The 21,591-nt window shown below is 54.4% G+C and overlaps 2 protein-coding genes across 2 annotated transcripts; one reads left to right on the top strand and one right to left on the bottom strand.

Moving 5' to 3' along the window:
* Window positions 1-986: 986 nt before the first annotated feature.
* Window positions 987-4,935, bottom strand: C1QL4 (complement C1q like 4). The gene is made up of 2 exons (XM_003405764.4): window positions 3,679-4,935; window positions 987-1,330 (listed from the first exon to the last, which is right to left on the bottom strand). The coding sequence occupies exons 1-2, from the start codon at window positions 4,213-4,215 to the stop codon at window positions 1,151-1,153; spliced, it is 717 nt and encodes a 238-aa protein (XP_003405812.1). The 5' UTR covers window positions 4,216-4,935; the 3' UTR covers window positions 987-1,150.
* Window positions 4,936-15,473: 10,538 nt separating this feature from the next.
* DNAJC22 (DnaJ heat shock protein family (Hsp40) member C22) lies at window positions 15,474-18,509 on the top strand. The gene is made up of 2 exons (XM_003405433.3): window positions 15,474-17,295; window positions 18,214-18,509. Exons 1-2 carry the CDS (start codon window positions 16,456-16,458, stop codon window positions 18,397-18,399), a joined length of 1,026 nt encoding a protein of 341 aa, XP_003405481.1. The 5' UTR covers window positions 15,474-16,455; the 3' UTR covers window positions 18,400-18,509.
* The last annotated feature ends 3,082 nt before the right edge of the window (window positions 18,510-21,591 follow it).

Here is a 21,591-nt window from a genome sequence, read left to right as displayed (position 1 = left end):
TCCTCAGCAAGCTCTATGAGTGCTGGGGGGTGATTGTGGGCTTTTGGGGACCCGCTCTTTTCCTTGTTCCTTAAGGTCAGCCCCCATCCCAGGAGTCATCAGCCCTCACCCCCTAGAAGCTCCTCTTAGAGCTGTCTCCCTGCATCAGGCAGAATGGAAGAAGCACCAGATCCAGACCTTTGGGATCTTCCCTGTGTCATTGGGTTGCTATCTCCCTGGGCCTGCAGTGTGAGGGCCCAAAGTCCTCCTGAAAACCAATACCCTGGTTCCCATATCAGAGTGAAAGCCCTGGGCTACTCCCTTTTCTTCTCCCTCAGAGGCAGGCCTTACCAGGAATAACTAACCCTTTGCCTGTGGCAGACAGTGACAGTCAGGGTAGGGGTCCCTGAGAGGGATAAAGGAAAGGGTCAGTCACTTTTCCCCCATTCTGAGCTCCAAGTCAAGTAGCCACACACATCCCCCAGCCTCATTTTATTGGAAGAGGCAACAGAAATTGTAGCCCCAGGGCCTAGCCTGGAGGGGGTGCAATGGGAACTGTAGAGAATGAGTTTTAAATGCCAGGAAAGAATTCACTGGTTCCTCCAGTTCACAAGAGGGCTGCCAAGTCTGAGGCCTAGAGCCTGAAAATGTAGGTAAGGGGCAGAGGGGATTGCTAGAGAAAGTTGTCATGACAGAGGACCAGCGCCTATCCCTCTTCTCTCCTTTCACAGCCAAGATTCACTCGTTCTGTTTGTTTTCTTCATCCCAAGCTGCCAGGGCTTTCCTTCTGCTTTCTGGGCATGTGAGTCCGGGTTAGGGACATTGCCCTCCAACTTCAGGCAGAAGAGAGCCGCGACCTCCGCTCTCCTTCAGGTCTGGCTTTCACCTCGGCCCTCAAGTGGATGCCGGTGGTCCCTCTCCAGGCGCTCTGCTCTTCCACTGGCCTGGCTCCACCTCTTCCCAACCACTTACTCCCCAGAACACCGAGAGTCCGCCCAAATTCCGGAGCCTTCCGGAGCCCGAGGGCCTGCCCGCGGACTTCCGGGCTCTCAATGGACGGGGTGGCGCCTTGGGCTGGGCCTGCTGGAGGGGGGTGGGGTGGGGAGCGGAGGGGCCAGCTAGGGGCACGGGGCGGAGGGGCGGGGCGGGGCGGGGGTTTGGGGAGCCGGGCTCAGTCCGGGTAGATGATGAAGCCAGAGAAGGTGCTGTACTTGTTGGTGTTGCCGCCGTGCACCTTCCCACCATCCAGCTTGATGAAGACCTCGTCGCCTACATCCAGGTGCAGAATGACGCTGTTGCTGGCGTAGTCGTAGTTCTGGTCCGCGTCCTGGGCAATGGCGCTGGCCCGAACCTGGGGAGAGAGGAGAACGCTACTCATTCCTTGTGCACTCCTTGTGTGGAGCTGGGGTGCAGAGAGTCCCCGGCAAGCACAGGCGGCGGCGCGATAACAGCTGGCTGCAGAGCTGGGATGCACATCTAAGGGGTGGGGTTCAGAGGGGCCCAGGAGTCGCTGAGTTTCTCAGACTCTGCCATTCACTAGCTGTGTGACCAGGGTAAGTGTCATGTCTTCTCTGGGCCTCAGTTTTAGCTATAAGGCAGGGGAAAGGGTGACTAATAATAGAACCTACCTCTGGGGATTGCTAGGATTAAATGAGTTACTACATGTGAAGTGTATTTAGAACTGTTTCACACATGGAAAACGCTATGTAGGGTACGCTATTATTCTCAGGAGCCCTGATGGGACAGTGGTTGTCCAATCAGCACCTAACTGAAAGGTCGGCAGTGACGACCCACCAGCGCACCCCCCTGCAGAAAGATGCGGCAGTCTGCTTCCGTAAAGATTGCAGCCTTGAAAACCCCATGGGGCCATTCTACTCTGTCCTACCGGGTCGCTATGAATGGGAATCAACTTGATGGCAACGGGTTATTATTCTCAGTTTTAAAATTCGCCTGTAGTAAAATTTCTGATCCCGCTCCCCTCTGACCTCCTGTGATTCCTAAACTTGCGTTCTTTTCCCCTGTAGCAGTACGCAGGTGTGTCTGTGTGCGTGTGAGGGTGCGGACCAGGGAAAAGTGCACTGATGCGCTCTCGCCTCTGGGGCGCCCATTTCCCCTCCGGGTGTCCGCTGACGCTTCCACGTAGGGGTCGCCTTCTGCCCCCGCAGGGAGCCCCTCTTCCCTCTGGCCTCCCCGTGGTTGCCTCGGGCCGCCAGCCCCCTCCCCAACGCCCCTGCTTCCAGTCCCGCAGGGGCTGGTTATTAACTTATTAATTATTCATCATTATTATAATCACTATTTACCGTCCCCAGGGCCGCAGCGCCGGCGCCTCGGAATACAGAGTGGAAGCCACGCGGCCCCGCCCCCTCGTAACGGACACACTCTAGTTACATTTGCCCCTCGTTCCCCCCACAGATACCCTGCATACAGCATGTACACCTACTCAGTGCCACATGCAGATACACCCCGCTCCATACTCACCTTCGCACCCCGCACACGCAGACACTCGCTCGCATCGCACACACACTCTCACACTCCCTTATACACATCTCACCCACGTACAGACATACATGCACTGTCATCCCCTTTCCCAGGTTCTTGGGGCAGCTCTGCCGGGAGATGACCTCAAAGCATTTCTGCCGGTCTGGTATTGGCCTGACCGTAGGTTCGGACAGATCCCGAGCAAGCAGGCCTGATGCGCCCAGGTCACCGCTGCTCCACTGCACGGGGCACGCAGAGGTCACCGCTCAACGCCAACCTCCTCCTGCAGCCTGCACTGCCCAGCACACTCCTCCACCCCAAAGCCTGCGGCTGGCCTTTAGCTTCAGCTAAACCCGCCCAGGTCCTCGGGCTGAGTCCTTGCGGCTATTCCTCCAAACCAAGGTGGCGGTGACTCCAACTCCGAGCGCTGGAGCAGGGTGCAAAGAACCTGGAGGCTGAGAGATTGTGAGGGAGGATGTGGGGTGTGCAGGACCAGGCCAGGGTCCTATGCTGCGGCTCTGCCTGCGTCCTCCACATCTGCTCCTTCCAGCCACCTGGCTGGCCCCTGAGCTGCTGCGCCATTTCCTACCTCTGCCTACCGACTCAGTATCAGCTGAGGGCAAGGCCTGCTCTAGGCTTGGCCCCAGGCCCGGGGGCAAGCAACAGGGCAGCTGCCTGGCGAGGGAGCGAGTGTTTTCTTTTTTACCTTTTCCTTTAAAATCCAAGCAGAATACCCCCACGCAGGAACCACTGCAGATTTCCCACTGCCCTTGAGGCTGATTTCATTCTAATTCGGAGCCAGACCCCGCCGGTAGCTCGCTCAAACGAGGCTAGGAAACACGCAGGCTAGGAGGGCTGCCCCAGAAGGCAGGGGCGGAGAACGAGAAAAGGGGCTAGGTGGCAAGGCGAGAGACCAAAGAGGTTTAGCGTACTGTTGCCTGTAGTTGGGGGGTGAGGACGCAGCTAGAGACATTGAGGTCTGGGTCCTGAATTCTAATCCTCACGCCGTTCCTTAAGTTCCGTGAGACCCCGAGCAGGTTGTGCTGGCCCTCGGTTCCTCTTTGGCTAAATGAAGCGATCTCTAAATTTTTGGCAGTCTGACGTTCCAGAACTCAGTGACGCCGTTTCGGAGAAGGGGCTTGGGTTGTGGAAGGGGTGCAGGGCGACTTAGAAAGCTACGAGAGTCTGATCTGGAACTGGGTGGGGGCAGGGGCCTCTTACCTGTCCGTTTTTCATCAGATCAGCCCACATACTGGTGCCATCGCCGCCACGCATGAGCACGTGATAAGCGAAGAAGTAGACGCCCGGCATGGGGCAGGTGAACTTGCCGCTGGCCGCCTCGTAAGCATTGCCCACGTTGGTCACCACGTCGTCAAAGCGAAGCACTTCGTAACCTTCGTGAGGCCGCCGCAGGCCGGCGTAGAAGGCAATGCGAGGCACATAGCCGGCAGGAGGCGCCACCCCGCCGGGGCCCGGACCCGGAGGGCCCGGGGGCCCTGGCCTGCCGGGCTCTCCTGGGGGCCCTCTGGGACCTGGCGGTCCTGGGGGTCCCCGCAGGCCTGCCTTCCCGCGCCGCCCCACCTCTCCTTTGGCGCCGGGCGGGAAGGGGGGCACAGAGGAGGGCGCGCCGTCGGGGCCTGGGCCTCTGGGCCCGTGCGGGTCGCACACCATACGACAGCGACCCAGCATCTCGTAGTGCGCGGGCTCGCGGGAGCTGTGCACCAGCAGCGGGATGGCCACCAGCAGCAGCAGCACCATGGCCACTCCGACGGCCGCGCCAGCTACCCGCTTGCGGCGGTTCAGCCGTGACGCGGCCAGGGCCAGCAGATCCTCCTCACTCTTGGGCGCAATGGCGGCGAAGGCCGGGGACTCTCCGCGGGCCCCGGAAGCTTGGGCCGGGCCTGGGTCGGGCCTGGGCCTGGACCCCCCCCCGACGGCTGCGCCCGGCCCCCCCACCCACGCCCCTGCGGGCTACAGCCGCAGTGGTGCTGTTACCCAAACCGTCCGTCACGGCGAGGTCCCCCCGTAGGTTGGGCCAGAGGCAGCTCCCGACGGTTCAGAGCCCCAGGTCCTCTATTACCCTCCCGTTCAGTCCTAACAATCCTGGGCGCCTGAGATCGCGGCTTCTCGGACGGCTGGTTTCTTACGGATCTAGGATGCCTGAGTCACCTGCTCTCCCGGCGGCTGCTTTCTCACGGATGGCGGAGGCCTGGGTCCCTGGCTGCCCAGACAGATCGCTCCCGGCCGGAACGGGGACTACTCTCCCCGCCCGGGACGTCCCAGGCTCTGCGCTGCAGGTGGCGCTCACCAGACGCGACCTACTCGTAGGTTTTGCACTCTGGCTTTTGGCGAGTACTGATCCCACTTTCCTACTCCAGCCGCGGCCTCGGCTCCTGCTAGAGCCCCGGCCCGCGCCCCTCTGCTGCGAGCGCTCGCCTTCCCTCGGTCCCTCCTCCCTAATCTCGCTGGGCAGCAGTGCGGGCTGTGAGCCGCCGCGCGGTTGGAGCAGCTTTAAGCGGCTGAAGGGGAGCGACCCCTGGCGCCCAGAGCGAGAAGCGCGGGGGCGGGGCAGGCAGCGCCCCCCCCCCCCCGCGTTCCCCCTCTCCCCCCACCTCTCCATCCCGGCCTCTCGGTTCTTTACTTGCCCTGCGCAGATTCTACAGGGATGCCGGTCCTCACCCTATCCTTCCCTTCACTGTCTTCACCCTCCTCTCACCCCCCCATCCCCCCCACCGCCGTCACCGAGTTTGGCATTCCCAGAGCCCAGAGAAAGCCAGAAACAGCGATGGGATAAGAGATGGAGATACACACACACAGAGGAGAATTCCAGAGCTAAAAAGAGCCCTCCCCCCCCCGGAAAAAAAAAAAAGAACGAGAAAAGATATAGAAATTCACCACTCCACGACCCTCAGTGCCTCACTAACATATGGTAAAAGATTCAGCAGGCACTTGTTCTGAACTGGAAAAGGTGAGTCTCCAGCCACCCCCAACCACGACCCCCAGTGTTCAGTGTTCGGGGCGCAGAGCAGACCGGAGAGAGAGGGAGTGAGAGAGAGAGCCAGAAAGCCCACCAGCCTGGGGGAGCGAACAGGAAACCGACAGGAAAGCAGAGAAGGAGCGACAGAGAAATCAAAGAGAGGGAAAGCCAGATAGAGACGCAGAGACAGAGATGAAGCATGGAAAAGAGACTAACTGACAGCCCCAGAGGGGGAGAGGGAGAGACAGAGACGGAGAGGGAGAGACCAGAGCCGAGACAGGTTGACAGATCCAGAGAGAAATGTAAATGGCGAGCTGCAGAGAGACACCCAGGTCCGTGTTTGGACTCCAATGTGACATATCAACTGTGGGGAAGATTCTGGGGCGGGGCGATTCTGCAAGACCGAGTCTTAGGCTCTGGGCCTGTGCATTGTGACAGTGTGCTCACCAGTGTGGAGGTGGCCATGGGACACTGGCCTTGTGTATCCCTGGGTGAGTGGGATTGTGTGTTGTCTTGGTGTCTATATGTGAGGGCTGTTTGGAGGGTGGTATTCGTATTTATTGTCCTCCTTGTCCCTAAATATGGAGCCCCATGAATACCATCTCAGGACTGAACAGTAGGGGAGAAAGAATCAGAAGGCAGCCCTGGTTCTACTTGCCTGGCCCAGCCCAACCCCACCCCTGCCTGAGTCCCAGGCCCTGTCTCACCGTAAAAGTCTCCCCCTCCCCTTTCCTCAAGCATCCACTGTTAGACAAAAACCCAGAGAAGTTGGACCCCACAAAACGGGTATTGGAGGGGAAAGTCTGAAACTGGTTTTGCAAATGAATGGAACTAAAACACAGATTAAGTGGTAGGCACCCACCCTGTCTGTCTGCTTTCAAGGGTGACTAAGAGGTAACAGAGGCCCTGATAGATCCCTCTCTGTGTGGGGTCCAAGTCCAGGGAAAAGCTGTTCACTGTATCTTTCCCTGAGCCCTGGCCCCTCTGGGGGAAGTGTCTTGCTCACAGGGACCCCGGGCCACAGGTTTGAAGAAGGAGCTCCAGAACTGGAGAAAGTGGGGCTGTTTGGAGACCAGGGCAGCAGACAGCTGTAAAGAACCTCTTAGAGACTAGGATAGCCCAAGACTGTAACGTGTGGGAATACGCTGTGTAAGATGGAAGGCACACCGGAGCATTATTGGGTAGAAGGTGGTTTTCTCTACTCCTATCCCTGCATGCCCCTCACTGCATCAGGATGCTGAGGGCTGCTGAGGCTGGGCCTGTGTAGGGAGGCCCCTACATGCCTGAAAAGGTTTTGAGGAAAATGATTGGCCAGTGGGGGAGGGGTCTCCTCCTCCAACCATAAATACAAATTTTATTCAAGGTCTTTGTCACCATTTGTCTTGGGGAGCGGGGGTGCTGAGGGCCATGTCGGCATGTCTAATTCCAGATCTGCTCCCCCAGGCTGGATGATGGATAGATCAGAGAGGAGAGAGCAGGCCCAGGCTCATACCAGTCTCCCCTGCCCAATCTTCAGACCCCATTGACCCCAGACCCTGTTACTTCTCCCCTTTCCCCCTGCCTTCTCTCTACTCACCAGAGGCCCTTTCTGCCCGGTCTGGCTCCCCACTCCACTCCTCCTCCTCACTGGGCCCCTTCTTAGAGCTCCTCACTTCAGTCCCTTTCAGGGCCCAGCCCTCTTCTCCCAGGAGCTTCCTCACTCCTCTGTCCCCAGCCCAGGCTGTGAGTGGTGGTGACCAGCAGGGCTGCAAGCAGCAGTGAGTGTGTGTGATGGGGGAACAGGCTTGGCTCACGGGGAGCCGAGGGGCCAGCTCCATGAATTTATTCATGTTCTGTTGCTCCTTCCCCACGCTCTGGAATAAAGCTGCCAGCTCACCAGGTCCTTATTGCTTCCCCTGCAGCTGTCACATTCAGCTGAGGAGAAACCTGGGTAGGGCCAAGGCCTGCCAGTGCTCCTGAGGCCAGAAGCCAAGTGCTTGGGCCCAGGAGAGGAGACTGGGGTTCAAGTTGGGGCCTGAGATGATTTACCTAGTGCTTCTCCTGCAACCAAACTGGGAGACCCCAGTAAGGTGGTGTGGTTGGGAATGGGAAGTGGGCAGAGAAGGATGTGCTGCAGAGCACAGAAGGGGCAGTGGGGGTGGGGGCCCGGACTGGTGAGGGAGAGAGAAGAGGAAACCCTAATGAGACCCCTGAGCTCCCCATTTAAGATGCCAGTCTGAATTCTGCCTTAACCTCCACCTATGACTGTGCTGTAACCCTGAAGCTAATTTCAAATTATACACTTGACTCCTCTCTCTAGTCCTAAAAGGATTCCTAACTGTATAACCTGACCCTAAGGGAACTCATCTTCACCTGCCCTGGAACCCAGGGTTCTCCCCAGAATTTCCCCCAGGGCTATAGCCAGGTGTGTGTCAAATTTCTGAGGGCCAGACATTAGATTAGCATGTGATTAGCATATGGTTTGCATGTGATATGTGCCTTCTAGTCGGCAGAAGTTTTCGTGTTAAAATTTTATGAAGGCTGGTGGAAAGGTCCTGGCTCCTTGAAGGTTCTTTGTTTTTGTTCCTTCTCCAACGCTCCTTGTCACCGACCTAGACCCTCTCAAGGGAAGGAGGGAAGGGAGAGGAGCAATAGAGGGCTTCTTGGAGAGAAGACCCTTGCAGTATGATCTGCCCTCAGCTGCACCATTAACCACCACAAGCCTCAGTTTCCTCATCTGTAGTAAGAGAGGAACCAGTTGGCTGAAGTTCCATTCAGATCTAAGAAAGTGCCCTTTTTCTTTTTTGCACTTTCTCCTTTCTCCCCTGCAGGGCCAACCATGGTGTGGCTCCCTTGCCCCCCGCCCCCTTCAGCTCCAGTAACAAAGACCACACAGCTGGAAGCAACCTGGGTTGCTTGGTACCTGACCGCTGGCAAGAAGACAAGGGAACTTTGCCCAGCCATGAGGACAGGGGATGGCATGGGAAGGGAAATAACATTATTGAGTGCCTACTGTATTTTAGGGCTTTTACGTGCACGTTCTAAGGTTGGGTGTGCTGTCTCTATTTTACAGATGAGGATCCAGAAAGGGGAATTCGATTTTAGTATCACCCTGCAGAGGACAGACCTAGAATTAGTTCTGGTCTCCTGGCTTCCTCTCAGGGTCCTGGAGAAGAGACAAATGGCATCCGAAGCCGTGGGAGGATGAGAGAAGCAGGGCAGGATTTGAAGAGTCTCAGGGGAGACCTCTGTGCCGGAGACCAACAGGACCAGAGCCTTGGCTCAGGTGTCTGACACTTCCAGCACCTTCGAGTCTAACACCCGACTGTCAATTAACTGCTGGCTAACTGGTGGTTGAAGTTAGCAGTGGGGAAGAGCTGTTCAGATGGAGTAAGGAGTGCAGAAGAAGGGAAGGGAGTGGGAAAAGAAGGTGATCCAGAAGACATTTTGCTCCAGGGGAGAAAGGGAGGAGAGCTGGCCGAGAACTTTGAAGACAGCTCTCCCACTGCTGCCGCGGGTGGGAAACAGCAATTTGACTCCTGGTGTAAAGAGCCGACTTGCCTCAGCTGTGAGGCGAGAGGGCAAGTGCGCGGCGGGGTCGACGGCTCCCACTCCTCAGTCCGTGCCCCAGGCACTGCAGCTCCGTGCAGCTCTGGGTTCACGGGGCCGCATCAGCGCAGGTAGGGCTGAGAACCCGGCAGAGAGCGGGTAGAGATTGATTCGAGGGCGTCTGCCAGGCCTGAGCACGCGCTCACTTACTTTCGCACTCCCCACTCCTGGCCAGGTGTGGCTTCTCGCCCTCCCCTCACTCTCCACCTCCATTTGTGCCCCCCTCAGCCCCACCGCCCGTCTGCTTCAACCTCCAGTTAATGAAATGTGGCGAGCGGCCGCACAGACAGCTGTCAGGCCCCTCTTTTCTCCTCTCGGATGTTGGATCTCGTATGGGAGACCGACAGGTGAGCGGGGCGGGGGGGGGGGTGCGGAGAGTAGAAGGGCGCTGGCTGGTGAGAGCTCTCTTAGCCTCCAGGGCTCGGTTAAGCGAGGTGGCCCGGACCCTCGATCGGCCCTTTCTGCCAGGAGCCCCTGGATCTTTCCCCTTTCCCAACAAGCAAGAGACTTCTCGAGCCCCACAACCACCGCCCCCGGGCTCTCGCAGACACGGGCTTCTCGGTTTCGCACCCCTAGAGCTCAGCTCCAGTGTGCGCCACAAGGAGAGGCTCAAAGCCGGCGGTCGCGGCCTGGTGCTTCCTCCCACCTCCCTCTATTCTTCCCCTCCTTGCTCCCCCTCCCTCCTTCTATCCCTCTCCGGCGGCCGCGGCCTTTATTAGGGATTCCGCGGCTGTCGGTCCCGCCATCCATCCTGTCCGCCGGCAATTAGGCGGCCAGACAAAGAGCAGCTTCGGATGGATGAGGGTCCCGGCGGATCGGAAATGTGAAGGGTCAGCGCTGCCGCCTGCGGCGCACCCCAATCCCTGCTCCGCATAATCACCGGCCGTCAGTCATTCAGCGGGCCCCCGGGGGATTTCCGGGGCTCGGGCTGGGGGGGTGAGGGTGGGAATCAGCCTAGGCGCTAGGAAAGGGCGAACTTGGGCCTGCTGCAGGTGCGCCTCCTCGAGAGCGGAGGATTGCGGACCGAGGCGCCTGGGGAAGGAAGAGGGCAAGTTTATGGCTCCGGGAGTTCCCTGAAGGCAGACTGGGGACGGCGGGCTGGGGGATTCCCTTGACGGAGCCCGGACCGGGTCTGAGAGAGGAGGCGGGGCTCCCCCTTCTGGGAGAGTAGAGGACGAAGCCCTAGGGTTTCCGGTCCATACGAGTGGAATTGCGCCCAAGGAGAGCCCCATTAGGGAAACTGAGGGTCGGTAGCCTGGTGCGCCTCCTATCGGCTTAGGATAGCATTACGCTTCTAGTTCCCGGGTCTCCTTAGTGAAATCCAGCCCACACCAAATCAAGACAAGCTCCGTGGCCTGGCGAACCCGAGTGGAGCCGAGAGGAAGTTCAAAGAGTCCAGGTTTTACTGCGGATTCTTTGGCTCCAGCTTCCAGCTGACGAATCAACATCTCAATCTGACAATTAGTGGTCCAATAGGGGGGAGAGGGGCTTTCACCTCCCGGGCCGCTTAGCCCTCGTGGCAGGCTGGTGGAGAGGTGGGCGGTGCTGGCAGTGATGAACGACTCCGGGGGGGCTCAGGGCCCCGAGCGCGCATTCATTACTCGACTGACAGGCGGGCGGCGGGCTGGGCGGGCCGCGAGTGGACGTGCCGGGAGAGAGGCCACTGGCAGGAGGAGGAAGTAGCCCCACCGCGTGGTCTGCTGCCCATCCTTCGCCCCGACCCCGGTACTTGACTCTTTGATCTTGGCCTCCCAACTGTAGAGGCTGGCCCTGGTGCGGGAGTTGCGAAGCGGGGGCGGGGAGCTAAGCCCTCTCTTTGGCTTAGGAGGTTTAAGGTCTGAGATGTCAAAAAAAAAAAAAGAGGGGAGACAGTATCGACAGGCCATAGGACTAGGCGCTTCGGCCTGACCTCGGAGGAATTGTGTGTCTACGCACGCAGAGGTAGTGTGTGTGACAGGGATTGATGGGTGTGGATCGCGCGTCGAGGTCAGTGACTGCGTCAGTGGGGTTGTGTCCGGGATATGTCGGCCTAATTTTGTCAGTGGAGGTGTGCTCTGCGCGTGTCTGAGGATGAGTCTCTGCCCCTCCCTGCGTGTCTGTGTCCCCCCCTTGCTGTCATCCGTCTGTCTCCATTTCTGGAGGAGATGGCAGCGCATACGATGACAGTTGAGGTGTGTTGGGGGGGGGGAGACGTTAACGGTGAGAGTGCTGGTCTGAACGACTGCTCCCTCCACCACTTTTACCCCAAACATCCTCCTTTCCCCAAGCCTCTTGAAAGTGGTGGATGCCTTTTTCCCCCCAAAGTCTGGAGATCCAGCTGCTGAGCCCTAGGGAAAGAAGTGGCTACCACCAGAGTTCTCTATAGCCCACACTTCTACACGTACACATATACACAGTCTCCAACATAAGATGTGATCTCCAACCCATCTGGACCCCCTAGGTGATGGTGGTTAGAGAGGAGGAGGTGGATACTGAGGAGACACCTGTGTGATGCTAAGAGAAGGGGCAGGTCATCAGACCCCTAGAAAGGCCCACCTGTTTGCTAGCTGCCCCTGGGACCCTCAGCTTTTGGATCTCAGGTCCAGTTACTAGTTGACACCTTGGGAGGATTATGCTAATTATACTCCGATACTTCACCCTTATAAAAATCTCTTCACTCTGCTTTGTCTCCACACCCTTCCCCCTCCAAATACACCATGAGGTTTGAGCAGAGTCTCCTCCCAGTCTTGAATCTCCTGGGTCCACAGAGCAGAGAGTTGGATGACTCTGAGTCTCTATCCCCCCTGTTTGTTCAACGTGTCTTGCAGCCACCTTCCCTTTGCTGTGCTCTTCCTTAGGGCTAGGGTATCATTTGGAACCTCTGTATTTTTATCTCTGCACCCTTCTTCTGTCTGTATGTCTCCATGTTTAGGTATCTCTTCCAAATTTGTCTCCTTGTGCCTTCTCCATTTTGGGGGTCTCTCTTGTTCCTCTAGAGCTCCTCCATCTAGGAGTAAGTCCCATAGAGATGGGGGCCAGGGCTTCCTTTCTGCTCCCATCCAGAGTCGACTGCGAACCCAAGGACCGCCATGCGTGGTGTCAGGGTCAGGCCACCGCCTGGTCGCTTCTCCTTCCGGGCACAGGAGCTGGGTCGATGCCCCGCTGTCCGCTGCCCCCTCCAAGCAGCCCTCCTCCCGGCCCCTACACCCTCCGCCCGCCTGGAAAAGGCAAATTTGACATTTTTAAATCCCGAGCCTTAGAGGGATCGATGCGGCCCGGGGGCCCCGCCCGGGGTCGATATTCCTGATTGGGAAGCGGCCGCTGCGCAGAGCTCGAGTGTAAATCACCAGGCTTGGGGGAGGGGGTGCTGGAGGAGAGCACGACTCAAGCGCACGGAGCTAGGCGGGGTCCTGGCCCGGGCGGGACCAGAGGGCGACACAATGAGGAGACGACCAGGCCTAAGAGACGGGGAAAGAAGCCCGCCCGGGCCTCCCCCTCCCTCGCCCAGCCCTGCCAACTCCAAGGGCTGGCTCCGGTCTCGCTTCAGCGGCCGCCACCCTCCGTTGCCCCTGGAGCCGCGGGGGAGGCCGGCGTCGTAGCCAGCCATGCGGCGGCTTCTCTCCGGCCACTCCCTCGGGGCCCGGGCTTCTGCAGCGGCTGTCACGGAGCCGACAGGCCGGGCGGTTGGCAAGGGGCGGGTGGCTGAGGCGGAGGGTGGAGGGAGACGGCGCGGGGGCGCTGGGAGGCTCGGGAGCATAGTGGGCGCGCAACAGATGTTAGAATTGAGGGACAGCGGCTCGGAACCGGAGGCAGTGGGCAGCCCAGAACTGGTTGAGTGGAAGCCCGCTGGGCTGGGATAGGACTCCTCCAGTAGTAGTTGGAGTAATAAACAGCTAGAGGAAATGGGGTGAGCAGGGAAGTTTGGGCACCACCTACAATTGCCTCCTGCGTCTGGGGCCTCCAATCCCCGCCGTGCTCTACTGGGGAAACTGAAGCAGCAGAGGCTGAGAAAGGCCAGGAAGGTTGAAAGCAGGATCCGCTACGAGCGAGGCTGGGGAGACAACCAGAATTCCCGCATGGGTCTGTGAATTCACCCACCCTGGAGTCACCTTTCCGGCAAATCATCCCCACCCACCCTTGCGGCAGCGCAGACCCTCCACACCCGCTCCAGTTTATCAGGTTCCCCTCTCACCCCCCACCCTGCGCCAGTTTACAGAACAACAATTTGGGGGAAACAATCCGGGCCAAGTGACGGCCCCGTAATTGTGACAAAGTGAGTGCTGGCAACTGGAGAGAGCTGGAAGGCGGGAGCGTGGAAGAGTGAGGCGAAGGCAGGGACGTTTCCCGACCGCCCCGCCGCCCCCTCGTTCGCATTCTGGTCACCTCCCATCCCTTTCCTTGACTCTTCTCCAATTCCTCTTCTCCCGGCCCCTCGTGCCTCCCTTCTGTTGTTCCTCCATCGGTCTTCCCTTTCCTCCGGGTAATGACTCCTCTCCCGCCACCGCCCTCCCCCGGCACGCTTTTTCCTCGCTCACTTCTCCCTCTCTTCTCTGCCCTCCACTCATTTCTCCATCTTTTCCTTGCTATCACTTCGCCCTTGGGCCCCTGACTCTCGACACATAATCCCTGTCTCTCCCTCTCCTGTCCTAGCTTCCCAAGATCGAGCCCTAAGGCCCTTCCCGACCCCTCACTCCCAGGGAAACTAACGCAGCCCAGGACTCCTGGGTTCCTCCGGGCCGCAGAGCTAGTGGCACGAGGAGGCCCAGGGTTCTCCGACAGTCTGCTTCTTCCCTCCCCCTCCCTCCGCTGCCGCCCCCAACCTGCTCCGTGCGCCCAGAGCTAGTTTGTTTGTCCAGCCTCAGCTGGAGCCGCCAGCGCTGTTTGCCGAGCTTAGCCCACCGCGGTGCAGTGTCGGCCCAATTAAGTCTCATTCATTATTCAGTGACCTGGGCGGTCCCCGTTCCCCCCCAACCCACCACGCCAGCATCTCTCAGGGGCCCCTCCTAGCCCTGGGCTCACAATGCTCCCACAGTTAAGGGGCCATATAGGAAGCCGCGTTTCACCCCCTGGGTGGGCTAAGGAGTGAGGGGGCTGGAGATGTGAAGGGAGCAGAAGCACTCAGCCGGCTGCAGGGAGGCGGCTTGGGTGAGGCTCACAGGCCCTATCCCGCTCCCCAAGGCAAGCCTGGGGACCTTGGAGATTCAAGCTCCTCCTTTTACAGAGGACGAAACTGAGGCTCAAGAAGCGGCGTGACTCGGCCGAGGTCACGTAGCAGGATGGAGTCGAGCCAAGGACATTGAAATGAAGGCATCTTGCGTTCCAGTTCCATCCACGCACCGAGACAGGAGAAAGGCAGATTCCTCTGGCCCCTGAGTCCTGGGCTGCGGCCTCCCTCCCCTGGCCAGCCGCCTCCATCTCCTATCTCTTTGTAATCCTGTTTCTCCCACTTTCTCACGGACGGAGCAACCTCGGGGCTCCCACTGGATCGGCAGGATCCTCAGGTCTCAGGCTTAGGCCTGGATGGGATCTGGATGCACTGCCCCCCTCCCCAGTAGGCCTGGAGGAGGGCGTTGAGGTAAACTCTGCCAGGGTCCCTTGTGCAGCCTATCTGTGGGTGTCTCTGAAAAAGTTAGAGAAATTGGAAGTGGAACCATCCAGTGCAGACTTGAAGGGTAATGGGAGTGTGCAGTGAGGAGAGTGCAGCCTGAGGTGTGGGAGAAGGAGCCACCTTCCCATTTTTGGAGGCAAAAAAGGAGGATCAAGGGCCTATTTTTGCATTTATAAGGTACTGTCTTTTTTTTTTAGCACTACCTGCGGGACCTCCTTGCTGCCATCAGACAGTCCCTCTGCAGGCACAGCTCTGGGCTACTTTGCCCCAGCATCAAGCCAAGGTAAAGCAAAAAGAGATTCGCCGGTCCCCCCCCCCTTTTTTTTTTTAATAATTTTTATTGTGCTTTAAGTGAAAGTTTGCAAATCAAGTCAGTCTTTCACATATGAACTTATATACACCTTACTACATACTCCCATTTACTCTCCCCCAATGAGTCAGCCTGCTCCCTCCTTCCAGTCTCTCTTTTCCTGACCATTTTGCCAGCTTCTAACCCTCTCTTACCCTCCCATCTCCCCTCCAGACAGGGAATGCCAACATAGTCTCAAGTGTCCACCTGATGCAAGTAGCTCACTCCTTACCAGCATCTCTCTCCAACCCATTGTCCAGTTCAATCCATGTCTGAAGAGTTGGCTTCTGGAATGGTTCCTGTCCTGGCCGGCCCCACCCTTTTCTAAGCGGCATCGCCACCTGGTGGCCGTAGTGTCGCGGTGCAGGCGCGCTGGGCAGGGGATAGGGCACTGAGCCCGCTCCCTTGAGCGGGTGGAAGCTGGTTGAGCCTGGAAGACCTTAAACCGAGTTTACCCAGAGGGCGGGCGAGGGGAGCCCAGGGCGAGAAGGTGATCCCGAGAGGGCCGGGGAGGGCTTTGGGGAGGAGCCTGGCTTGGGACGGCCCAGCCTCCGTGACTTTTACCCAGCCGACAAAGTCCATTTGGATGGAAGTGGGAGCGGAATAAAAGGGGCCATTTGGACTCTGGTCAAAGGAAATGACTGGCCTGACAGGGCCGGGACATTGGAGCACCCAGGTACCGCCGCTCGGCCGCGGACTAGCGGGTATCGGCTGCTGGTCTGTGAGGCCCGCTCTACGTAGGCACGCTTTGGGGTCTGGTTTGACATGCTGGCGATTGGTCCGGCGGTTTGGGGAGGCTTTCTGAGCCTGCCTTGGAAGGAGGTGGTTGAATTGTGGGGTGCGACGGTCAAAATGTAGTTTTCCAGAACTGTTTAAGTGGAGGGAATTCAGGCCGACCCCCTCGCCCTCACCCTTTTCAAGTTGGGCTTGTGGGAGAGTTTCTTGGTCTTGCAGAGCTGGGGAGCCAGGGGAGGAGTTAAAACCTGGGTCAGGTGTCTGAGGGCAAGCCATCATCGGAGTTAAGTTGAATGGGGCAGGGGGCTTTTCAAAATGTGTGGAAACTTTGGAAGGACATCTCATTCGCCTTCTCTCCCCCTCTCTAATAAGTCATCTCCGGAGTCAGTGGTCTCAGGGGAGGTGTGAAATGTAAACTTAATACTTTTTTTTTTTTTGTCTGCGTGCTGTGCTACTAAAAGCATTTAAAACATTCCCTAGATTTGGAGTTACTGTAAATAACAGAACTGAGATGCTAGACCAAAGAGTATGAGAGAGCTAGCATTTCAGGAACACGCAGGAAGAGCTAGACTTAACTTTCATTGGAAGGAGAAATACTTACTGTGTTGCGCCCTGGATATAGACCTATGACTGATTTTTTTTTCATCCCATAGGGTCTAAGGATAGCTCTGGGGCCATGATTGTCACCAGGACTCTGAGATTTCTGCGCTCGGAGCAATGCCAGATGCCACTGGACTTGTTCTGAGATTCTTGCCCTAAACAATGGGAAAGGGACTCCTGGTGACCTATGCTCTCTGGGCTGTAGGGGTCCCAGTTGGGCTCCATCACCTGTACTTGGGGCGAGACAGCCATGCTCTACTCTGGATGCTCACCCTGGGAGGTGGAGGGCTGGGTTGGCTCTGGGAGTTCTGGAAACTCCCAAGTTTTGTGGCTGAGGCCAACAGACGCCGGGGGCAGAAGCAGAACCCAGGAGGGGGGATACCCCCTCTGAGTCCCATTCGCTTTGCTGCCCAGATGATAGTGGGCATCTATTTTGGGCTTGTGGCTCTGATTAGCCTTTCTTCCATGGCCAACTTCTATATTGTGGGCCTCCCACTGGCAGTTGGCTTAGGGGTCTTACTGGTGGCTGCAGTTGGCAACCAGACCTCAAACACTAAGAACACATTAGTGGCGGCATTTCTTACTTCCCCTATCTTCTATGGCCGCCCCATAGCCATCCTGCCCATCAGCTTGGCTGCCAGCATTACAGCCCAGAAGCATCGCTGCTACAAAGCTTCAGTAGGGTCAGAGAAGCTTTGTGTGCGGCTGTACCGGCTGGGCTTGGCTTATCTGGCTTTCACAGGCCCACTAGCCTATAGTGCTTTCTGCAACACAGCCACCACTCTTAGCTATGTGGCAGAGACCTTTGGGTCCTTCTTGGATTGGTTCAACTTCTTCCCCCTTCTTGGTCACCTCATGGAGTCTGTCCTCCTTCTGCCTTACTGGGTGTGGAGGCTGCTGGTGGGGGATCCTGGCTTCAGCAGTGGCTATTTCCAGGAGTGGGAGAAACTCTATGAATTTGTTCACAGTTTTCAGGATGAGAAGCAGCAACTGGCTTACCAGGTAAGACTTTCTTCCCTCTCATTCCTGTCTGGGATAATTATTATTATTGAAGCTGGTGCCCCTTATATGAAAGTCCTGTGCTCATGTCTGCCAGGCCAGGCCCTGGAGGGGTGTCCTGGCTTATTTGGGCTTTTGTGTGCAATACATGACAGTGCAGAGGCTCTAATAGTGAAGGGGAAAAATATATATATATGTTGTTTACTTTTTATCGAGGTGTAACATGTATAAAGTGCACTAATTTTATGCATACACCTATGTAACCACCACTCAGATCAAGGTTGCCTCATGACTCTTTCTAATCATTACTCCCACCTCCAGAAGTGACCTCTATTGTGACTTCTGTCACTGTAGATTAGTTTTGCCCATTCTTGAACTTCATATAACCGGAATCATCTAGTATATACTCTTTTGTATCTGACTTCTTTCATTCAACATTATGTTTGAGATTTATTCATACTGTTGCATGCAATTGTAAATTGTTTTCATCCCTGTATAGTCTCCCATTGTATGAATATACTATGATTTATTTATCCACTCTATTGTTGGACATTACGGTTGTTTCCAGTGTGGGGCTCTTGTGAATAAAGCTGCTGTGAACATACTTGTACATGTCTTTTGGTGGACATATGTACTCATTTCTCTTGAGAGAGGGAGATTTTGATTGTCAGAGATATGAAGTTCCAGGTTGGAAAATGGGCAGCTCTAAGTAAAGGCAAAACCTGGTCCTTGATAGGAGACCCAGAGCTTATCCATTTTCCAAAAGGCTGGAATTCTGATTTGAGGCTGTGGGCCTTTCCCACAGGCAAGTAGAAGCCGATTCCAAAGATACCACAGCTTAATTTAGCAAGGGAGTATGAAAAGGCCCAGGTGCCCTGGCAATTCGTGGGATTCTGATTTGTCAGCTTCTGCTTCCCTAAGGTTTTGGGCCTCTCTGAGGGGGCAACAAATGAAGAAATACATCAGAGTTACCTGGAGCTCGTGAAAATCTGGCATCCTGATCACAACCGCCACCAGACAGAGGAGGCGCAGAGGCACTTCCTAGAGATTCAGGCTGCATATGAAGCCCTGAGTCGGCCTAGGAAGCCCAGAGGATCCTGGAGGTGAGAAGAAACTTTCTCCCCCTAGGATGGACTCTTCCTGGAAGAATGGGGCAGCTTGTCCCAGTCTAGCCTTGTGGGCATCCCAACAGCACTAAAGAAACTGCTTGCATTGAAGATGAGACAACCTTAAAGAAGTGAGAAAGTTTTATTTAAGTTTTATTTTCTGACTTCTTGGCTATCGTATTCTTGACTTTTTTTTAATTAGAGAGGGAAAGACATCTTATAAAATCAATAAAATATGTGTTAGGGAATATGCCATTTTATTCACACCTGGTACATTGATGACACGTGATAGGGGAGATTATTTAACAATTATTATTATATTTTATGTGCAAAGCATTGGTTTAGGAGATTGAAGAAAACATATGAAGGTTCTAACATTCAACAAGCTGTCCTGTGAAAGAGGGGTTTGATCTATTCTATAGGTTACCAAGAGGGTAAGACTGGGATTAATTTTAAAAATTTCAGAGAGATTTGAATTCCATTGATGGAAGAACTTTTCAGCAGCTGTACTTTTCCAAAGAAGGAATAAGCTGCTGAGGGTTTGGGAGTGGGAGGCAGTCCCCCTGTTGCAGACCCCTCTGCTTGAGGGAGTATTGTGGAGAACCCTCAAACTTAACATGGGTAGTTGGACTAGCTGAGTTCTCAGGTCTTCTCAAAACTTGAGATATGATTATGAACTACACACCCCGCTCCCCAGGAGCTTACAGTCTGATGGGAGATAATACCACAGGTGCACAGATATCACCTTAGTTTTTAACTAAGTGTCATAAGGGATATAAATAGAGTACATAGGAGAGGGATGAATGATATTATCTCATGGGGACTCTGGAAAGATCCATGATTTTATATCTCATCTATCCTTATGGGGTAAGGACTTTGGGAAACTCTAGGGAACCAACGGTTTGAAGGTCTCCAGGGGGCCTTATTTAATTTCCGGGTAACTAAGCAGCGTGGAGAAGCCCTGGTGGTGTAGTGGTTAAGTGCTACGGCTGCTAACCAAAAGGTTGGCAGTTAGAATCAGCCAGGCGCTCCTTGGAAACTCTACGGGGCAGTTCTACTCCCTCCTATAGGGTTGCTATGAGTCGGAGTCGACTCAACAGCAGTGGCTTTGGTTTTTAAGCAGTGTGGAAAAAAGAGTCCAGGACGCCTCATTTTGTTGGAATTATGTATCCTTACTCCAGTTTTCTTGCTCTTCTTTTTTTTGTGTGTGTGCATTGAATGAAATTTAGTTTTTTTTTTCCTGTGCATTCATATAAAAAACATAAAATTTTTCTCCAATAAATTTACTTATATACTCTGATTTTAAGACCAAATTAACTTTCACATCTTTTTAAAGCTGCAAAAAATTGATATACATTTCCTTTGAAAAATATTTACGAATTGTCAAATTATCACATGAAATTTTCGTATGTTATTAATTAGTAACTTATTAACATACTATGTAGTACTATATCTGTAAAATGTGAATGTATTAAAAATAGTCTGTAAGAAAAAAGAGACAAAGGAACGATCAGGGGCTTTACTTGATTTGGAAAATTACTTTATTGTTCTCAAATTTTGTCATGAGTTTTTGTTAGAAAAGTATGGATATAGTTTATTTTTATACTCCTGTTCTTGAGCAGTTTCTGTATTTTTTCAACATGAGCAATACCGTAATAAATATCATTGAATATATGTATTGATGCTTTTTGTTTTTTTGAGGATAGATTCCAATAAGTGATAATGTAGAGTCAAACAGAATGTATGTTTTAAATTTTGATTGTTATTGTCACTGTTACTTCCTATAAGGTTGTGACAATTCATACCTCCACCAGCAGTGCTTCATGTGTGGCTATTTCTTTGTAATTGGCATGAGATGTTACTGCTGGTTAGTTTTTGCCAAGATGATGGGTGAGAAATGGTATCTAATTAGTTTGCATTTCCCTGATTCCAGATGAAGTTTAGCATCTGTTATTGATTGAATTGTGTCCCCCCAAAATGTGTGTCAGCTTGGCTAGGCCATGATTCCCAGTACTCTGTGGTTGTCCACCATTTTGCGATTTGATGTGACTATCCTATGTGTTACAAATTCTAACTTCTATGATGTTAATGAGGCAGGGTTAGAGGCAGTTATGTTAATGAGGCAGGATTTAATCTGCAGGATTAAGTTGTATCTTGAGTCAGTCTCTCTTTTTTTTTTTTTATTGCTCCTTCTTTTCCTTTAATTACTACTTCATTCTCAAAACAGTTATTGATACAGGTTCACAAATACTAATTACCACAATATTGTAGCTAAAACACCAGAAAATTTGACAAAATAGCAACTGTAACAACACTGGCAGCAACAAAACAACACTGTGCTTGCAGCTTGTGCAGACAAAACCATGCGATTGGAAGTGTCATTGTAACTGGGTAATAGTGACAGCTCTGACTGGAGCACATTAGAAGGTTCAAAAAGTAAATTAACATAGAGTATTGATACACGTAAGCTGGGCTTACAAAAAATGTTTTTGTTGTTACGGCAACTATAGGGATATTTTTGTGGACAGTCATTTCGGTGTCGGCCGGCCCCTCTGACAGTGTCACCCTGTGGGGCCAGCACCCGTCTTGTGACGCCAATGGCCAGGTATGAGGGATTCGAGAGTGAAGAAGAGAGACGACTTCCCCACTTTTCAGATCTTCCTTCCAGTGAGGGAGGCAGCTGAGAACAAGCACGGAAATACACGAAAAACACAATTTCATCCAAATAAGTCTGTAGCTTTGTTAATGGTAACATACCAAGGTCTTGGCTTTGACCAGTGTTCACGGTTGGGCAGTGGGTTAACACATTAGGAGAAACCGGGTGGGGGCATGCAGGAATGCTGGACTACCTTTGCGGCTTTTTTTTTTTTTAACTTTTATTAAGCTTCAAGTGAACGTTTACAAATCCAATCAGTCTGTCACATATAAGTTTACATACATCTTACTCCGTACTCCCACTTGCTCTCCCCCTATTGAGTCAGCCCTTTCAGTCTCTCCTTTCGTGACAATTTTGCCAGCTTGCCTCTCTCTCTATCCTCCCATCCCCCCTCCAGACAAGAGTTGCCAACACACTGTCAAGTGTCCACCTGATTTAATTAGCTCACTCTTCATCAGCATCTCTCTCCCACCCGCTGACCAGTCCCTTTCATGTCTGATGAGTTGTCTTCGGGGATGGTTCCTGTCCTGTGTCAAC

Source organism: Loxodonta africana, chromosome 4 (genome assembly GCF_030014295.1).
Source record: "Loxodonta africana isolate mLoxAfr1 chromosome 4, mLoxAfr1.hap2, whole genome shotgun sequence".
Taxonomy (NCBI): Eukaryota; Metazoa; Chordata; class Mammalia; order Proboscidea; family Elephantidae; genus Loxodonta; species Loxodonta africana.
The sequence above is the reverse complement of the archived record's forward strand: the minus strand, read 5'-3'. Positions and strand labels throughout refer to the sequence as shown.